Below are 18,148 nucleotides of genomic sequence, written 5' to 3' on the forward strand. Positions count from 1 at the left end.
GGGGGTGGGGGTCAAAAAGAAGTACGCCCACTTTTACATCCCTCTCTTTTTGTCCTGTCTCTGCTTCATCTCTACCCTTCCGTCTCCGTGTCTCACATCCTTCTTCGAGTCCACGGTTTCTTCCTCTCCGCGCACTCTGTGTCTATCCTCTTCCCGTGGCTGCCACCAGCCTTTCAATTAATGCGAGCAGCTTCCCAGTATCTCCTCCTCCCCACCCCCGTTCCTCCCCACCGCGCGCCTGGTTAGGGGTAACACCGCGCATGCGCCTTCAGCGCCCCTCCCTCTCCACCCCCATCCCTCGTCGAGTCTGGGCCTCGTCCCCTTCTCTCTGTCTCCCTATCCTCACCCATCACTTCCCCCGACACTGACACCCCATTATTCCGGTACCCCTAGTATCAGCTTTGGTCTCCAGCCCGGTCTTCCCAAGGTAAGATGGGTAGAGGGGAGGCCCTCGGAGAAGGGGAGGGGCGAAGCATCCTGTATCCTGAGATAAACAAACCCGGGGAGGGGGCGGCCTAGACTCCCGGGATTGACGGGAGAAGAGAAGAATGGGGGGCTGGGCCTGGGGGAAGTGATAGGCGCTGGGCCCACCTACCAGGGTCCTCTTACGGGTAACAGGCATCCTTATGATTACTCCAAATCCAGAACTGGGGACCTGGGGCCCTGGGAGCGTCTGTAGGCTGAGATCCCAGGGCCTGTGGGGTGCCCTCTCTAGACCTCTGCCTCCAGGATTTGCCTGAAGGCCACCCCCAACTCTGCATCTGCCCCCCCGGGGGCCACCGAGGACCATGACTAAGACAGATCCTGCCCCAATGGCCCCACCGCTCAGGGGGGAGGAGGAAGAAGAGGAAGAGGATGAACCTGTTCCCGAGGCCCCCAGCCCCACCCAGGAGCGACGGCAGAAGCCTGTTGTGCACCCCTCTGCACCTGCCCCTCTCCCAAAGGATTACGGTAACAATCCTCCCCACCCTGGAATCTAGCCTGAAGCCTTGGATGGCTAGGCAGGTTGAGCTGAGCTCTGCTGATGGTGATGGTGGGAGGCTGGGGTATTTGAAAGTGGTCACAAGGAGTCCTAGCTGCTAAGTCCTTGGATTCTCCCCCCTCCCTTTCATTAATTCATCCATTCACCCATTGGAGAATGGAATTGGAATAATCCTAATCTTTGTTTCATGATACATCATTCAATCATTTAGTCATTCGACAAATATTTGTTGAAAGCCTGCTATGGATCTGGCTCTGTGCTAGGAGCTGGGGGCACAGCATTGAGCAAGACAGACCCAGTGTTTGCCCTGAGAGAACTCACAGGCGTCAATAATGACCACACACAAATAAGTATAAAAATATAGATATATAATTACAAGACATCAGAGTTGTGCTTGCCAAGAACTGAATGTTGCAGGAGCTTTTTAAGACATGGTTTCTCTGAGGAGGTAACATTTGAGGGAGACCTAAGGATGAGTTGGGGGTTAACCAGGGAAGGTTTGGGAGAAAGGGACCATAGCAGGGATAACCACAGGAGTAAAAGCCCTGAGTTAGGAGGGTGTGGAACTGAGAGTGTGGCCTCTTGGAGAAACTGAAAGTATCTAATCATCCACTGAGCAATATTTACCCATTAGTACGACTCTGTGACAAGCTTTATGCTAGGTGATAGAGATTTAATGGTGAGCAATCCAGGTGTGATCCCTGCTCTCAGGAGAGAAGAGGCTGAATAATGAACAGATAAATAAATCATGTAAATTAAGATTAGAGTGAGTGCTGTGAAAGAAAAGATGAAAATATAATAGAGAATGGCTAGAGGGCAGCAACTTGAGACAGAGAAGTCAGGGAGGGTCTTTCTGACGAGGTGGCATTGAGGATGAGACCCAGAGCATGAGGCGGAATCAGCCATAGGAGAGCTGGAGAAAGAGTTCCAGGCAGTGAGCAGCAAGTGCAGAGGCCCTGGGGCAGGACTGAACTTGGAACAGAAAGCTCGTGGAGCTGCAGTTAGGGAGTGATCAGAGGTTAGAGGTTGGCAATGGCTAGATCTGGAAGGGCCTTAAAGGCACAGTGAGGACTTCGAATATATTCTAAGTGTGATGGAGGGAGAGCATTTGAGGCAGTGTTTAAAAGCAGAGGAGTGGCAGGTCTGATTTATATGTTTAAAAGCTCCCTCTGTCCCCAGGGTAGAAAAGGTGGGGCTCACCTGGAGTTGGGGGCTTTATATAAGAGGGACCTTTTAGAAGACATTGGCTTTGAGGTTCAGAAACTAGGCACCAGGTTCAGAGAAGAGGCATTACCAGGATAAAGCAGGACGTCTGGCATCTGTGAACATGTCACAACTAGAGGAAGATCAGAGAGGCAACAAGTTGACCTCAGTCTGATTCAAAAATAAGAAAGTTACCTGGATGTCCGGGGCAGCTGGTCCACCCTGGTAAATGGGAAAATCTCCTTTGGAATACGCCTGGATATGGCAGGAGTCTTTGGCCTGCTGGGAAGTCAGAGGGTTTAGGCTGCCCCCCACCCCACCCCACCCACCCCAGGAATACTGCTTGTAGAACAAGCAGGATTGGTCACAGAAGGTGAAGGAATCTGGAAATGTGGCCCAGCATAGAGAGAGGGCTAAAGTGGACTCCAAGAGGAACTCATGCATTTGTTTATTAAATCCGTACATTAATTCAGCAGAGATCGACTGAACACCTACTGCATGCCAGGTTTTGTGCTGGGCCTTGGAGATAAGGGAGGAACCAAGGCAGAATGGGAACATAGTGTTTGTCCTAGTGAGGGAGACAAGTGAGAAAGTAATAAGAGAAAGAAGAAAAAAGGGCAGAAGAGAAAGAGGAAAAGAGGGAGGGAGAAACAGAGGGATGGAGGTGTAAACAAGGTCTATTAAGTAGTGATATGTACTGTGATTAAAAAAACAAAAAAGTGTAGGAGATGGAGCAGGGCAGAGGTGCTGATTTAGACAGGGTGGTGGAGGAGGCCTCTCTGAAGAGGTGACGTTTGAGCAAAGACCTGTAAAGCCTTGGGAAGGTCTGCAGGAAGACTATCCCAGGCGAGAAAAGCAGCAAGTGCAAAGTCCCTAAGACAGGAATTTGCCTGGTGTGTTGGAAAGACAGAGGAGGCCAGTGTGGCTGGAGGGAATGAGTGAGGAGGTGAGGGGAAAGAGCAGACAAGACCAGTTAGTGCAGGGCCTGTGGGCAGTGGTGAGGACTGTGGTCTATACTCTGAATGTGAGCCAGGGCAGGGTTCTGAGCCAAGGTGGGCTGTTTTATGACTGGGGTTTTTAAAGGACACAGGCTGATTCCTGGAGATACCTTCCATGCGGCACTTCCCTGGGCTCCAGATCATTCATCCACCATGCACTGCGTTCCTGCCATGTGCCAGGCTCTGTGCTGGGTGCTGATGTTACTACAGAGAGCAATTCCCATCAGAGTCTAATGGAGGGAGATGGAAGTCCCTTTAGGTACCACCCTGGCTGGCCACAGGTTGGATCCCAACCATGCATACATTTTATGTGGTCTGCCCAGCATTGAAAAATTGCGGAGATTTTTTCTTAAAAACTAGGATTTCTGAGTTTTATTATGATTATTTTTTTACCCTGGAGATTTAGCCAACCTGTGCCCTTACTCTGCCAGAGCAACAGTGGGTTAGAGCTACAGCAGCCTCCTTGGGTATGCAGACTCGAGGATGCTACTCTCCTTACCACACTCTTCTTTCAAGGGGTGGTGTTTGCTCTTTATGGGAATTGCCCAGTCTGCCAATTTTTCAAGACATACTGGGCATCCAGATTTTTATGTGAAAACTGCTGACTTTGAAACCTCATGCTGGCTGCATGGAATATGCCTGTGGCCTACGTACCACTACGTGAGACCCTACATTAGAAAGGGTCTGAAAGGCAAAGATGTAGAGCTCCCCTGCCTCAGGATGGGAGGAGGGGGTCAGCTTGCCTGGGATGACGTTGGACCTCTCGCCACCTCAGCCTTCACTTTCTTCGACCCCAATGACCCGGCGTGCCAGGAGATTCTGTTTGACCCACAGACCACCATCCCTGAGCTGTTTGCCATTGTGCGCCAGTGGGTCCCCCAAGTTCAGCACAAGATTGACGTCATCGGCAATGAGGTAAAAACACTGGGGAAACCAGAGAGGGAGAACATGGGGGTCCCTCGCATGTTTGGGTAAGCCTCCATGGACCTCTGGTACACTCCCAGATTCTGCGTCGAGGCTGCCATGTGAACGATCGTGATGGGCTGACCGACATGACACTGCTCCATTATGCGTGCAAGGCTGGGGCCCACGGAGTTGGTGAGGGCCCAAACCCCCAAACCACGGGCCCCAAAACCTAGACCCCCAGACCCAACAGCCTCAAAACCACCCAGAACCTCTGTCCTCAGGTCCCTATCCTGAACCCACAGCCTAAGACCCAAAAGTATAGCCCCTGAGGCCCAGGGCCTTCCCCAGGCCCTGGGACCACGCTCTGGAGGACAGCACGCAACCTCACCCGGACTGTCACGCAGGGGACCCCGCGGCGGCAGTGCGCCTCTCACAGCAGCTGCTGGTGCTGGGTGCAGACGTGACCCTGCGCAGCCGCTGGACCAACATGAACGCGCTGCACTACGCGGCCTATTTCGATGTTCCCGACCTCGTCTGTGTGCTGCTGAAGAGCTCACGGCCGCGAGGTGAGGGGTTAAGTCCAGGCTTGGCGGTGGAGGGCAGGACCCAACAAGAGAGGAGGCCTGGAAACAGAAGGGTACCCAGGGTTTTGGGGACATGGAGTGAAGGAGGGATGCCAAGTGATGGGGCCAAACTGAGGCCTGGCTGGGTGGGGAGAGGGGAACAGATTGAGGAGATACTGGGAGGCCGGAGGCAGGAGGCATGGGAGATGGGGCTCAGTGGTCCACCCCACAGGGCCAGAGCTGGCTGGGAGGCTCATGGCCGAGAAGGGAGGGGCAGGGCTCTGCAGCAGGCACTGGGGCCTGGAGGGGGTTAAGAGATGGACTTTTGGAAGCTGGAAGGTAGGGGGATGGCCTGGGTGCCAAGGGCTCTCACCTGAATCTCTCCTCTCGCCCACCACCCAGTGGTGAATTCCACGTGCAGTGACTTCAACCATGGCTCAGCCCTGCACATCGCTGCCTCCAACCTGTGCCTGGGTGCGGCCAAATGTTTGCTGGAGCACGGTGCCAACCCTGCGCTTCGGGTACTGTCACCCTGGCCCAGCTCTGTTATCTTCCTTCTCCTTCCTCCCCACATTTCTTTCCAGGCCAGCAGGCCTTTGCATAAGATGGGGGGGACCCTTATCATTTGTGTCTCTGGAAGCTCTCAAAATATAAAAATCACCTATACATTCAACAAATGAAATAACAGCTGACATTTACTTAGTGTTCGTGATGTCAGGCGAACTGTATTATGAGCACTAGTTTACAATGGGGAAACTGTGACAGAGACAGTTAGTGATTTGTCCAGGGTCACCCAGCAAGAAATATCTTCCAGTCCTGGCTAACTGTGTTTCTGTAGACAGCATTTCGAGATCATGAAGAGAGTCTAGTTGAGATCCTTGGTGAATGAGAGGGTTGGACCCCGCATAAGTCTTCAATATGACTTTGACCTCAACCTATCCATTTCCAGGTCCCGTCCCCTATACCAATTACTCTGAAGCATTCCAAGCCAGGTATCTTGGAGTGATACCTGTGCCCTGTCTCTCCTTTCCCATTGACTCAGTTGGACCCCTGGCACAGTACTATAGGAGCCCATTTTCAATGTTCATCTCTCATACGGCCCCATTCCTGGCCTGGGGGAGACGTATAGCACTTAAGTGTAACCTTCATTCCTTATTGACTCCACCCCTAGTGCCCCCCCCCCCCCCCAATTACCTGACATCCCCAGCCTAAGGTCTCAGGGGTGGACTTCCCTGGGGAAGTGGGGATGTGGTCTGTACCTTAATGCCCCACCCCTTCTTATTCCCATGTTGGCCCAAAGTGTGACCTAGTCCTACCTATGCTTCAGCTGGACCTGGGGCCTAGGGGCATGGGCTCAGTGGGGGGCAGCCTATGCCGCTGAGTCCTCACCCTCTCTTCCCATTGGCCCACAGAACCGCAAGGGACAGGTGCCAGCAGAGGTGGTCCCAGACCCCATGGACATGTCCTTGGACAAGGCAGAAGCGGCGCTGGTGGCCAAGGAGCTGCGAACGCTGCTGGAGGAAGCTGTGCCACTCTCCTGCTCTCTCCCCAAGGTCACGCTACCCAACTATGACAACATCCCAGGCAATCTCATGCTCAGCTCACTGGGCCTGCGCCTGGGAGACCGTGTGCTGCTGGATGGCCAGAAGGTCAGGGACTGGACGGGGTGGGGGAGGGCAGAAGTCAGGCCTCATCCCTCAGAGCTGGGTCCTTGGGCAGCGTGTAGACTTGCCCCTTTGTCCTCTCACTCTCCCAGGGATTCACACAGTATTTATTTCACCTAACAGTTCTGTGAGTGCCTCTTCCGTGCCCCGCCCTGGGCTGAGGTCTCAGTCCAGGGGGAAGAGAGATCCATCAACTGACAGCGACAGTCCAGAGCAGCAGTAGCTATCATGGGGAAGCACAAGCAAAGAGTGATCAGTGCAGCTCTGCTCCATCTGGGGCCCCCTGGGCCTTGTCCCCAGTTAGGGCCCACCTCTGCTCCCAGAGTGGTCAGTACTTTGGGAAAAAAGTACAGATCAGAGTGATTGGGGGTGTGATAGGGGATGCATCCATGTGAAGATGAGGAGGAGTGAGCCAGGAGAGGAGTCTCAGGTAGTGGGAGCAGGTAAAAAGGCCCAGAGGGCATAGAGAATCTTCATCCAGGCATTCCAACTTCGATTCATTTACTTGGGTCCCTCAGGCTCCATGCTGGACCCAGCCAATTCTTGGGAATAAAGGGCTGTGTCAGCCCCAGCCCTGTTCTCATGAAGCTTCATTTCTAATAAACGAGAAAGTCAATAAACTAAACCCATAAGATAATTTCTCGTAGCAACAAGGGCTTTGAAAACCATTAAATGCTTGAATTTAGTAAATTGTCCCTGGCTGAGAGTAAAGGTGGTTTTAGCTGGGGTTTTCCAAGAGGGCTTCTGTGAGGAGATGATATCTGAGCTGGGATGGGAAGGAGCTCACCCTGCAAAAACAGGGAGACAGGAATAGCAGGTACAGAGGCCCAGAGGAGGGAAGGAGTAGTGTGACTGGAGGTGGTGGAGCTGTCAGCAGGGGCTGGATCACACCAGACCTGCAGGCCACTGGAAGGAATCTGCATTTTGTTTCTTACACAGTGAGAAATCATAAAAGTCACATTTTGTTTCCTAATCAAGGTTTGTGCATGTAGCAACCCCACCTGGAAAGCTTTCTGTACATGACTTAATCAAATCCATGTGACAATTCTGAAAGCAGGATGGGTTCACTGTCCTCATTTTACAAACCCGAAGACTGTAAGTGGCTCATAGAGGTGAAACCCTTTGTCTGAAAATATGTAATAACCATCGCTGCCCCTTAGAAAAGCAGGATAACACAGTGGTTATGAGCTCAGGCTCAGGGATTTGCTGGGGCATATCTCACCAGCTCTGGGGCTTGGGCCAGTGATTCTGCCTCTCTGGGCATCAGTTTCTTCATCTGTACAATGGAGCTAATAACAGTACCCACCTCGGGGTGGTATGAGGTTTAAATTAGTTAAAATGTGTAAAGTTCTTGGAACAGGGTTCAGTGCATCCTAAGTGCTCTTTTTGTGCCTGGCACTGCTCAGACCTCCCCATCAACCTTCCAAAGTAGGCACTCTCAATTAGCCCATTTCACAGACAAGGAACTGAGGCTTAGAGAGATGAAGGAGACTCGCACAACGGTAATAACCACACTCACTGCAGCTAAGCTGCTTTACATTTGTTAAAAATGTTTCAAACAGACGGTCAGCCTATGAGGTGGGTTGTTATCCTCATTTTCCAGATGAAAACTGAGACCCAGGAGGTCCCTGGACCAAAGTTAGAAGAGTAATAATAGTCAATACTTATTGATCCCTTACTCAGCATCTGGCCCTGTTCTGAGGGCTTGCATTTCTCTAGAACAGCTCTATCCAATAGACCTTTCTGTGATGATGGAAATATTCCGTGTCTGTGTTGTCCAGTGAAGTAGCCACAAGCCACATGTGGCTATTAAGCACTTCAAATGTGGCTAGTTTGGGAAAATGGAATTTTAACTTAATTTTAGTTAAATTGTCATATCTGACTGGTGGCTATTTACTGTACTCGACAGAGTAGCTCTATAACAATCCTATAAGGTGGGCACAATTTTTGTTCCTATTTCACAGGTGAGGACATTGAGGTATGGTGAGGTGAAGCCATACAGCCAATAAACGGTGATGTCTGAGCTGAGCTTTGAGCCTGGGGCTCCGTCATCCACCTCACCATGCTGCCTGTGTGTGAGTGATCTATCATGGCCTCCCACGGTCCCTCCAAGCCTGTCTTGTTTCCTCAGACAGGCACGCTGCGGTTCTGCGGGACCACGGAGTTCGCCAGCGGCCAGTGGGTGGGCGTGGAGCTGGATGAACCTGAGGGCAAGAATGATGGCAGTGTTGGGGGTGTCCGGTACTTCATCTGCCCTCCCAAACAGGGTCAGTCCCACTGGGGCCCAAAATGGGTGGTGATGGGGTCCACTCAGTAGTTCTGATATTGCTGAGTGGGTAATGAGGGTCGGGGGATGATGGTGGGGCAGAGGCCATAGGGCATAAATTTGGACAACTCCCAGCCCAGGCTCTGTCCCCCCAGGTCTTTTTGCCTCTGTGTCCAAGATCTCCAAGGCAATAGATGCACCCCCTTCATCTGTCACCTCCACACCTCGGACTCCCCGGATGGACTTCTCCCGTGTCACAGGCAAAGGCCGAAGGGAACACAGAGGTCAGAGGGGGGGGCCCTAGGGGTGAGGAGAGCCAGTCTTGGGGATATTTTGTGGGTAGCCCAGCTTCTGTGACTCAGTTTCTCCTCAGGCCTAAACTCCCTAATTTTAGAGGATGATCTCTGAGTTCCTGACTTTTGTGACTCAGTTTCTCCTTTGACTTAGTACTGGCCCCACCCAGTTCTTAGAAGGACCTGTGGGTTTCCTGCTTTCTATGACTTAGTTTCCCCTCAGGCCCAAAAGTTTTCCCCCAATTTTAGGGAAGAATCTATAGTGTTCTTGGCTTTAGTGACTTGTGTTATCCTGAGACCCATCTCCCTCCTGTATTTTAAAAGGACAATTTCTGGTTTCCTGACTTCTGTCACTCAGTTTTTCCTTTGGCCCAAATATCCTCAGCTTTACGGAAGGATTTTGGGGTTCTCCCGGTTCTTGACTCAGTTTGCCCTCAGGCCTAAAGCCTCCCCCTGCAGTTCTCTGGCAGCTGGGATTGTTTCCTTCCAAGCCCAAAGCCCTGCAATTCTGGGGAAGGCTCTGGAGTTCCCTTGATTGGAGCCAGGACAGAGTTTCTACCTTGGGGCTTTCTGATGGCATGAGGTCCCCAGGGCTGGTGTCTGGGAGCCCCACCCCCACCCCCGTACCCTCCACCCCCAGGCAAGAAGAAGCCCCCATCATCCCCGTCTCTGGGCAGCCTACAGCAGCGCGAGGGAGCCAAGGCTGAGGTTGGAGACCAAGTCCTCGTAGCAGGCCAGAAGCAAGGGGTTGTGCGCTTCTACGGAAAGACAGACTTTGCCCCAGGTGAGGATGGGAATCTGGGCTGTGGGGCAGACAGGGCCTAGAGTCGTCCTGACACTCTCTTGCTGCAGGTTACTGGTATGGCATTGAGCTAGACCAGCCCACAGGCAAGCACGATGGCTCTGTCTTCGGTGTCCGATACTTTACCTGCCCCCCAAAGCATGGAGTCTTTGCACCAGCATCCCGAATTCAGAGGTGAGCCCAAAATCTGACCTTAACCCAAGATACCCCCAGAACCCTGATCCCCCTCAGATGTCTCCTCCTCTTGGACCAGCAGGACAGTGTGGATACCTACCCCCACACATGAGCTCTTTCCATGTGGGCTCCTGGCCTCCTGGCCCCCAGCTCCATGTCAGACCCTGGCCTCTGGCTCTGACTCCTCCCACCCATGTCTCCCCAGGATTGGTGGATCCACTGACCCCCCTGGGGATAATGTCGGAGCCAAAAAAGTACATCAAGTGACAAGTGAGTTGAGGGTTACAGTATGGGGAGGGGTGTGGGTTTGGGGGTAGGAGGAAGGGTCATGCTATATGCTAGTGACGCCACCCCCAGCATTTAACTGGGGCCACAGGATCCAGGACACTGATGAAACAGAATCCCAAAGAGGATAGGTGCTTTGGGGTATGGGGTGTTAATGACAAGGCTCTGGGCAGGCACAGAGCACATGGGTATTTATTGGGGGACACAGAATATTATTGACAAAAGAGGTCCAGATGGGTATTGGGAATGTGGGGTTCAGAAGCTTGGGTGGGTATTGAGGGCACTGGTAGGTCTATCATCACCTCACCTGAGACCCTGCCCTCCACTTCAGTGACGCAGCCCAAACGCACCTTCACTACAGTCCGGACCCCAAAGGACATCGCATCAGAGAACTCAATCTCCAGGTTCGTAGCCAACCCCTGGCCCCGTCTTCTGTGGGATATTTAGGAAGAGGCTTCCATAGGCCATTGGTCACAAGGGTCTGGAGCTCTGGTTGAGGCTGAAAATAGAGGTTAGGAAAACGTGTGACTAGTCAGCTTACCCAGAAACAGTCTTTAGGGATTGAGGCCCCAGGGATTGATTGAATTCTGGAGAATTCAACCTTTAAGGGGCAGGTAGAGGAAACAGAATACCTTCTACCTGCCCCTTAAAGGGAGCCTGAGAAGGCACAGCCAGAGAGATAGAGGCAGAATCCAGCAAGGCCAAATCCCAAACACTTGGGGAAGAGCTGAGGGAGATAGATAGATCCAGATGTTCCCCCCCCTGCATCGGGGTGACACAGTTCTCCTTTCCAGATTGCTCTTCTGCTGCTGGTTTCCCTGGATGCTGAGGGCGGAGATGCAGTCTTAGAGGCCCTGGACGCCTGACAAAGAGACACAGCCCCCTCTAGCATTTCCTGACACAAGGAGCCCCCAAGTCACCCTGAGATAGATATTCCCAGTAACACATTCAGAATAGAGATCCCCCATTAGCCAGTCCTCGATCACTGAGGTCCCATTATTAACAGATTCCCCCATGAAAACCCCCCAAATACAGACCCGATGTTACCCAGAAAGATTCCCTGAATGTAGCACCTTCAGGCTAGTCCCTATCCTCAACCCCCAGAGCAGAGCCCCCATTAATATATTTCCACATCACCCCAAATGAAGGTGACCTCCACATAATGCTACATAGCAGAACATTCCTGAGTCACTCATCACTGAATAAGAACCCTCCCATCAAGTCCCCTTGAAATAAACAGATCACACCTCCAGAGCAACAGAGTTACAGACCTTTATGTCACTATCCCACATTTAACATCAGCCCCCTCAAGATGTTGTGATCCCCCATGGTCACCCCAAAACCCTTATACTGCAATCAGAGACCCCCCTCCATTAACAAAGATCCCTGTTCTAACCCTTCAAGAAGAGACTTGCATTAACCAGCCCACTGTCACCTCCAATTTACAGACACCAAAATAGTCCTGGAAGTGCTAATTACAGGACCCCCAAGCCTTCCTACCCTCTGCACCCTCAACAAACCCCCAGTGCCTTGTATGAAGCCCACCCCACACGGCCCACAGCTCCTGTGCTGGCCAGGTTCCCAGAAAATTGTCTATTTTTTAAGTAATGATTTCCCCCTCTGGGGGACCCCAAAATTTGGAGACCCCATTCTGAGACTGGGGATCCCAAACTCCAGGGTACACGTCCCAAGCTCCCCTGTGCCCCTAAGTCCTACAGCCTTTAGAAGCCCCAAGGCCCTAATTCCCAGGACCCCCCAACCATGGAATCCCCAAATCCCCAGGGAATCCCAATATTAAAAATCCAATCCCATGTCCCCAGGAAACACATCATGGAGGTCCTTGTGCCTGGGATGGAGGAGACTGCGGTCAGGATATGCATCCCAGGCTCCCACAGCACCTCAAGCCCTATTCGTAGGCACCAGTAGACCCCAAACAGGAATGCTCATCCCTGAAAACTGGAGGACCTCAATGCCCTGAGTCATTGATCTCAAGACACCCAAATTCCAAGAGCCCTAGCCCCAAGAGAACCCCAAATCCTAAAACTTCCATTTCTAATACATGAAAGACCCCAAGGCCTTGAGGGGAATCCCAAATCCTGGAGCCCCCATTTCAATCTACGTTCTGGTCACAGGTCCAAAACACCAAATCTGAGTCACTGGCCCCAAAGGACCTCACCCAGGCCAGACCAACAACCTGAGGGAGACCCTGAAGGCCCAAGAGTCCAGGGCGAACCTGGAGCCCTGACTATCAAGGACAGCTCAAGACTGCCCCTTCACTGCATGTCCCTGAACTCAGCATGACCCCTGCTCCCTTCAATAAAGACGTTTCTATGGCTTCTCTGTGTCAGGCCAGTGTTTGGGGAGTTACGGCCCTGCCTCCCTAACCGTTGCTGAGGGAGGATGGGAGAGGAAATCTTCAATCTCACTTCCCTGCTGCTTGGGCATAGGATGGTCTAGCCTGCGGGAAGTCCTCACAGTCTTGCCTCCTTCCTGCGGTCGCCACGGCGGCCCCTCCTATCTGGGTCAACTCCGCAGGATGGACAGGTTCCTTTCTGAAGCTCTGATTGGTCGGTGCCAGCAGAAGACGTCTCCGAAAAGTCCCCAGTGGCTCAGAGGCCGTGAGGTACAGCCTATCACTGAACGAGGGTGAAGGGACGGGGCAACACTGAGTGACAGCGCGGATTGGGTGGAAGGCGGACCCTTAAGGGCTTTGAGAGTTCCCATTGGTCTGAGGACTCCTACGTCAGGAACGTGGAGGCGGAAGTGGCTGGGAAAGGAATGGGGGTGTTGAATTTGGATGTTGGAGGGGACGCTGGTGGACGGTCAGTTTTGTGGGTGGCAGAGGGCGGAAACAGAGGTCCAAGGGAGCTGAGGGTGGGGATCCAGGGAAGCTCAGATAGCAGTCCGAGGAAGCTCAGAGTGTGCAGTCCTAGAAGACTCAGAGGGGTCTAGGAGTTCAGGAAGGAAAGGTTTGAGAGGAGTCAGGCTCGGGGCTATATAGGTCCAAGGGTGCTGCAGTGAATGGGAGCTCGGGAAGGGAAATCAGAGGGTGTCCAGAATGGGGAGATCCAAAGAGATAGAGTGGACTTCTCAGAGGAGACTCGGATTGGGTGCACAGGAGGGTTCAGAATGGGGCATCTGAAAGGGCTTGCAGCCGGAGGAGGGCCCGTGGGGACTCTGAATGCTGTTAGGGAATGGAGCTCATGGCTGCAGGTCGGAAGTTGTTAGGATGCGGTCTCAAATTAAGGTATTTAAAGGGGCTCGGGTACAACCCTGGACGCTGTGTGGAGCTCTTGAGAACGGCTTCCAGTGGGGTCACAGGATGTAAAAGGCTTGAGAGAACAAATATGTGTAGTTTGATAGGCCTTTGGTGGATGGAGTTTGGGTGAGTGTTCTGGGTGCTCATTGTGTCCAGGCAAGGGGTCTGGGTGGCTTTTCAGATGCTGAGGACTCAGGTTTTAGAAACCAAGTTAGTTTGATTAAAGGGCTGAGGTGAGGCCCTGGCCCATGACAGAACAGAAAGCAGGATCATAGCCTGAGAGTGGGAGGCTTGGTGACTTCAGCATGTCCTCCCCTTCCCACAGGACTGGGTGCATGGAGTTGGTGTCGATGGAGGATCAGGACTCCAGGGTCCCAGCCCTGGAAACATTCAGGGTGGAGCAGGTTGTCAGGACTGGGGGTACAGAGGGTGAAGGTGGGGACTAGAGGCGGGAGGTAGAGTGGGGATAGGCAGGCTGACTCCTGGGTTTGTGAGTTGGTACTGTTCCCTCCAAGTTCATTCTTACTCTCAGGGCCCAGCCCTTCCCTCACACCCACTTCCCACCCCCAAAATGGGCATTGGTCTCTTGACTTCAGGTCTGGGCCTGTCTAAGGACATCCTGAGCCTCACTCCAAAGGGAGGGACTGCTCAGCGATGCTAGGGCACCTGTGTAGGTCGAAGGGCCCCACCTTCAGGGGGATCTCTCTATCCTAGGCACCACCTGTAATCTACTATGTCCCCGACTTCATCTCCAAGGAAGAGGAGGAGTATTTGCTTCGACAGGTGACCCCATGTCCTTCTGGTCTGTTTTCCCCCATATTTCCAGATCCCAGGTCCTGTGTAAGAGCCCCCAAGGCTACAGTGAAGGTCCTGGCAGTAAGGAGAGTGCCACACAGCACCCATCCGTCACCTTCCCTATTCCTCTCTGACCTGCTGGGCCTGTAAGTGCTTTTCCCAGGAGGCTTAGAAGAAACCAAACTGATTCTTAGAAAGGAGGTGTATTATGGAGCTCACACTCCCTGTGCTGAGATAGGCTGGTCCAGATCCCAAAACAAGGATGTTATTGAGATCAGATTCCAAGTGCTGGAACAGAACGGGGCAAGCCCAGAGCCTCAGAAACAAGGAAGTTACAGAGCACATACTCTCTGTGCTGAGATAGCCCAGTTCAGGCCCTTAATATTTGGGGAATGAAGAATTTGTGGTGTTCGGATTTCTGTGCTGAGGTAGCCCAGGCCTCAGAATGTTACAGTGTAAACTCTTCCCCTGCTGAGATAACCTGCAGCATAGACCCAGAATCTTGGGAACAAAGTTTCCAAGCACAGACCACCTGTGCTGAGATAACCCAGTCTGTATTCTACTTTTAAGGTTTGGGGAAAGAAGAATTTTCAAAACAGAGTCCTGGACAGGGATAACCCCTTGCAGCCCCAGAGTCTTAGTTATAGAGCACAGATCTGCCCTGTGCTATCCCAACTAGTCCTGTCTAGTTTTGAGCCCCAGGAATAAGTTAGCCACAGAAAACAGACTTGTGCTGACATAGCCCGTTCCAGCCCCATTCCATAGAGGAATGAGGAGATTATTGAGTACAGTGTAGACCTCTTGGACTTCTTGGTGATTGCCCATTCTAGATCCTTGGGATCTTGGCAGTGGAGAATTTTCAAAGTACTCTTTTTGCTCTGCTGAGATAACCCAACTTAGCACATTCTCTCCCCCAGGTGATGGGAACAAGGAGGTTCCAGAAGTCAGACTGTTCTGAGATAGCCCAGGAATCAGGAAATTACATGGTCTAGACTATTTGCTGAGCTAAAAGAGCCCAATCTAGGCCAGGCCTCTGAGTATATTCAGACCACAATTGTGTAGCCCTGGTTCTTTTCCTTAATCCCAGTAAACGCAGGTGGGATTTGGGGCCAGCAGCCTCCACAGGGGAAAGGGCAAACAGCAAAATCCTGGGAACTCTCTATCCCAGAGAAAGAGCCCACAGACACTGAGATGACCCATTTCCACCCCAGGTAACGACACTGATGTTGGCCTGGGTGGGAGAATCAGAGAGGGTGGTCCTGAAAAAGGAATGATCCCCTCCCTACCTCCCAGGTCTTCAATGCCCCAAAGCCAAAGTGGACCCAGCTCTCCGGGAGGAAGTTACAGAACTGGGGTAAGTATTCCCACCTGAGGGCATGGGTGATTTGGGGATGTGGGTCAGGGCAGCTGGTTCAGGTTGGTTTGTCTCAAGATATCGGGGGCTCTTGAGGGTTCAAGGGTTCCCAAGGGCCAGGAGGATTCTGAGGGGTCAGCGGAGTCCCTGAGGGGTTAAGGAATTTTCTTATAAGTTGGGGGTCTCAAAGGATCCAGGGGTTTGGAGGTATCAGAAAACCCTTTAAGGGTTGGGTGGTAATCTCCAAAGAGGCAGGGGTCTCTGAGGAGGTCAGTGTGCTACCAACCCCGAGAATATCCCTAATGGGGGCTTCAGGTACCAGGGCTCCTTGGTTGGGTACCCTCAGGACCCCATTGCCCTCCCTCAGGTGGGCTCCCCCATCCTCGGGGGATGGTTCCGGAGCGACTGCCCCTGTGGCTCCAGCGCTACGTGGACAAAGTGTCTGACCTCAGTCTTTTTGGGGGTCTCCCAGCCAACCACGTCCTTGTGAACCAGTATCTGCCTGGGGAGGGCATCATGGTAACCACACACCCTAACCCCAACCCCCAGACTTCTGATCCACAGGGCATCATGTTGACCCACCTCTACTCTCATTAAGCAGCCACATACCCCAACCAAGCATTCACCCCACCCCCGTCCCCAGCTGGGGAGCCCCCTTGAATCCCAGAGGTGGGGGGATGTGGACTCCTGCCCTTTCCAGCCCTGGTGCCCATTCCCCAGCCCCACGAGGATGGGCCACTGTACTACCCGACCGTCAGCACCATCAGCCTGGGCTCCCACACCATGCTGGACCTCTACGAGCCGCGGCAACCAAAGGATGATGACCCTACAGAGCAGGTGGGCCCTGGGACACTGCCCAAGCCACTCTTGGGCACTCTGACATCCCACATCTTCCAAGAGGCCCCAATCTCACCTGCCTGCAGGGTACCCTGATACCCTCCCAGACACTTTCCCCTATTCCCTCATGGAGTGCACCCACATCCTCCCAGACCCCCAGCCTATCTGCTTTCAGGGTGCCCTAGAAATCTTGACATACACAGACACCCCCAATACCCCCACCTACTGATTGGAATGCCCCAGCACCCTAGAGATCCCCTGGCCCCACACATTCAGAGTGTTCCAATAGCCCAAGGTCCATATACCCCATGCACGGCTCCCGGCTTCTCCAGCAGACACCAATATCCTCAGGTACCCCAACACCATTCACTCGTGGGTGTCCCTGATGCCCTCCCGGATATCCTGACACTCCGCCCCACTGCACAGGGCTCCCTAACACTGACCTCCTTGCCACTCCAATAATGTGATCTGCTGTGTAGGGCATCCCCAGATTCTCCTTGGCACTTCAACCCACGACTGGCTGCTCAAGGACCCTCCCACCCCACCCCCCATATCCTGACTGTCCGTCCTCTGTGAGAGTTGCTCATGACAGCAGCTTCCCTGACCTTTCTCCGATGATACATTTCTTACACTCCAATGTTCACAGAAACACCTCCCCAGACACACACACACACACACACACACACACGCACGCACGCACGCACGCACGCACCCTAACTCCACTGCTCCTTAGGACTTCCCTTTTAGCTCTACGTGCTCCTGGATACTCCGGACATTCCCCCCACCCCCCACCCCCTACCTTCACCCCCACCCCACCCCGCCTACTCTGAGGGTGTCCTCAAGCATCCTGATGTCCACAGATAACACCCAGACCCTCTGGATTATCTCGGCCTCACTCTACCACGCTCTCCTCCCTACTTTAACACTTTTGTCAAGCCATCAGCCCAGTTCTACCCAGTTCCCTGGGACTGTTGATCCCTCTGTCCCAGCCCTAGCCCCTTGGAACTCTCTTAGACGCCCCCCATCTGCAGCCTAGTTCCTGCTTCACCCGAGGGACTGCTAACCCCCACCCGCACCCCCTTCCTGTTCCCGGTAGCCCTGGCCCTGGGACCCGCGGATTTTTATCCCAAAGCTTATTTCCCTGGGAGCACGCTTGCCTCTCAGCCTTTGCCTCTGGGGACTCGCCGACCCTCGCCCCCGGGACTTTCAAAGTCTGCTAATTTCTCGCCCATCCCAACCCGACTTCTGGAGACCCACTGACCGTCGACCTGCCCCGCAGCCCCGGCCCCCTCCCCGGCCGGCCATCTCACTGCTGCTGGAACCGCGTAGCCTGCTGGTGCTCCGTGGAACCGCCTACACGCGCCTCCTCCACGGCATCGCAGCAGCCCGCGTAGACCCGCTCGACACCGCCTCCCTGCCACTCAACGCCGCTGCCTGCCCGTCGGCGCGGCCAGGAGCCTGCCTGGTCCGCGGCACCCGCGTCTCGCTGACCATCCGCCGGGTGCCCCGTGTGCTGCGCGCGGGCCTCTTGCTTAGCAAGTGACACCTGGCCCCAGGACCCGCTGGGCTTCCCGGGCTCTCACCTCCTCCGGACAGCTGCGATCCTGGAACCTTGAAATCCTGGGGCAGAGGCTTCTCCCCCTGGTTATTTTCCCAATAACTTTGTGGGAACCACAGGCAAAGGCCCTGTTTCAAATAAACCAACAAAAATCTTTCTTTGGCTTTGGATTTTTGGGGGTGGGAGGCTAGATGCCCTGTTTCTGAGGG

At 53.4% G+C, this 18,148-nt stretch overlaps 2 protein-coding genes and 1 long non-coding RNA gene across 14 annotated transcripts; 2 read left to right on the top strand and 1 right to left on the bottom strand.

Annotated features, from left to right (window-relative positions):
• Positions 1-265: 265 nt before the first annotated feature.
• Positions 266-12,472, top strand: CLIP3 (CAP-Gly domain containing linker protein 3). Its single transcript, XM_019749984.2, has 14 exons — positions 266-427; positions 716-951; positions 3,959-4,098; positions 4,188-4,281; positions 4,494-4,655; positions 5,055-5,173; positions 6,065-6,301; positions 8,448-8,583; positions 8,738-8,866; positions 9,516-9,659; positions 9,728-9,851; positions 10,057-10,121; positions 10,468-10,540; positions 10,931-12,472. Exons 2-14 carry the CDS (start codon positions 789-791, stop codon positions 10,983-10,985), a joined length of 1,641 nt encoding a protein of 546 aa, XP_019605543.1. The 5' UTR covers positions 266-427; positions 716-788; the 3' UTR covers positions 10,986-12,472.
• Positions 5,330-12,642, bottom strand: LOC141567640 (uncharacterized). Its single transcript, XR_012490482.1, has 3 exons — positions 12,522-12,642; positions 10,487-10,635; positions 5,330-8,520 (listed from the first exon to the last, which is right to left on the bottom strand). It is a non-coding gene; the product is annotated as an uncharacterized LOC141567640 (long non-coding RNA).
• Positions 12,643-12,869: 227 nt separating this feature from the next.
• ALKBH6 (alkB homolog 6) lies at positions 12,870-18,096 on the top strand. 12 transcript variants are annotated; one of them, XM_019749995.2, is made up of 7 exons: positions 12,872-12,958; positions 13,721-13,799; positions 14,110-14,178; positions 15,484-15,544; positions 15,912-16,063; positions 16,245-16,381; positions 17,661-17,907. In XM_019749995.2, exons 1-7 carry the CDS (start codon positions 12,915-12,917, stop codon positions 17,773-17,775), a joined length of 657 nt encoding a protein of 218 aa, XP_019605554.1. In that variant the 5' UTR covers positions 12,872-12,914; the 3' UTR covers positions 17,776-17,907. The 12 variants fall into 12 exon arrangements, with proteins under 12 accessions (XP_019605555.1, XP_019605552.1, XP_074171934.1 ...); XM_019749991.2 differs by having other exon boundaries at positions 12,876-12,958; positions 16,265-16,381; positions 17,661-18,096; XM_074315835.1 differs by lacking the exon at positions 14,110-14,178 and adding an exon at positions 14,222-14,336 and having other exon boundaries at positions 12,904-12,958; positions 15,402-15,544; positions 16,265-16,381; positions 17,661-18,096.
• The last annotated feature ends 52 nt before the right edge of the window (positions 18,097-18,148 follow it).

This window comes from Rhinolophus sinicus, linkage group LG11, assembly GCF_036562045.2.
Source record: "Rhinolophus sinicus isolate RSC01 linkage group LG11, ASM3656204v1, whole genome shotgun sequence".
Lineage (NCBI taxonomy): Eukaryota > Metazoa > Chordata > Mammalia > Chiroptera > Rhinolophidae > Rhinolophus > Rhinolophus sinicus.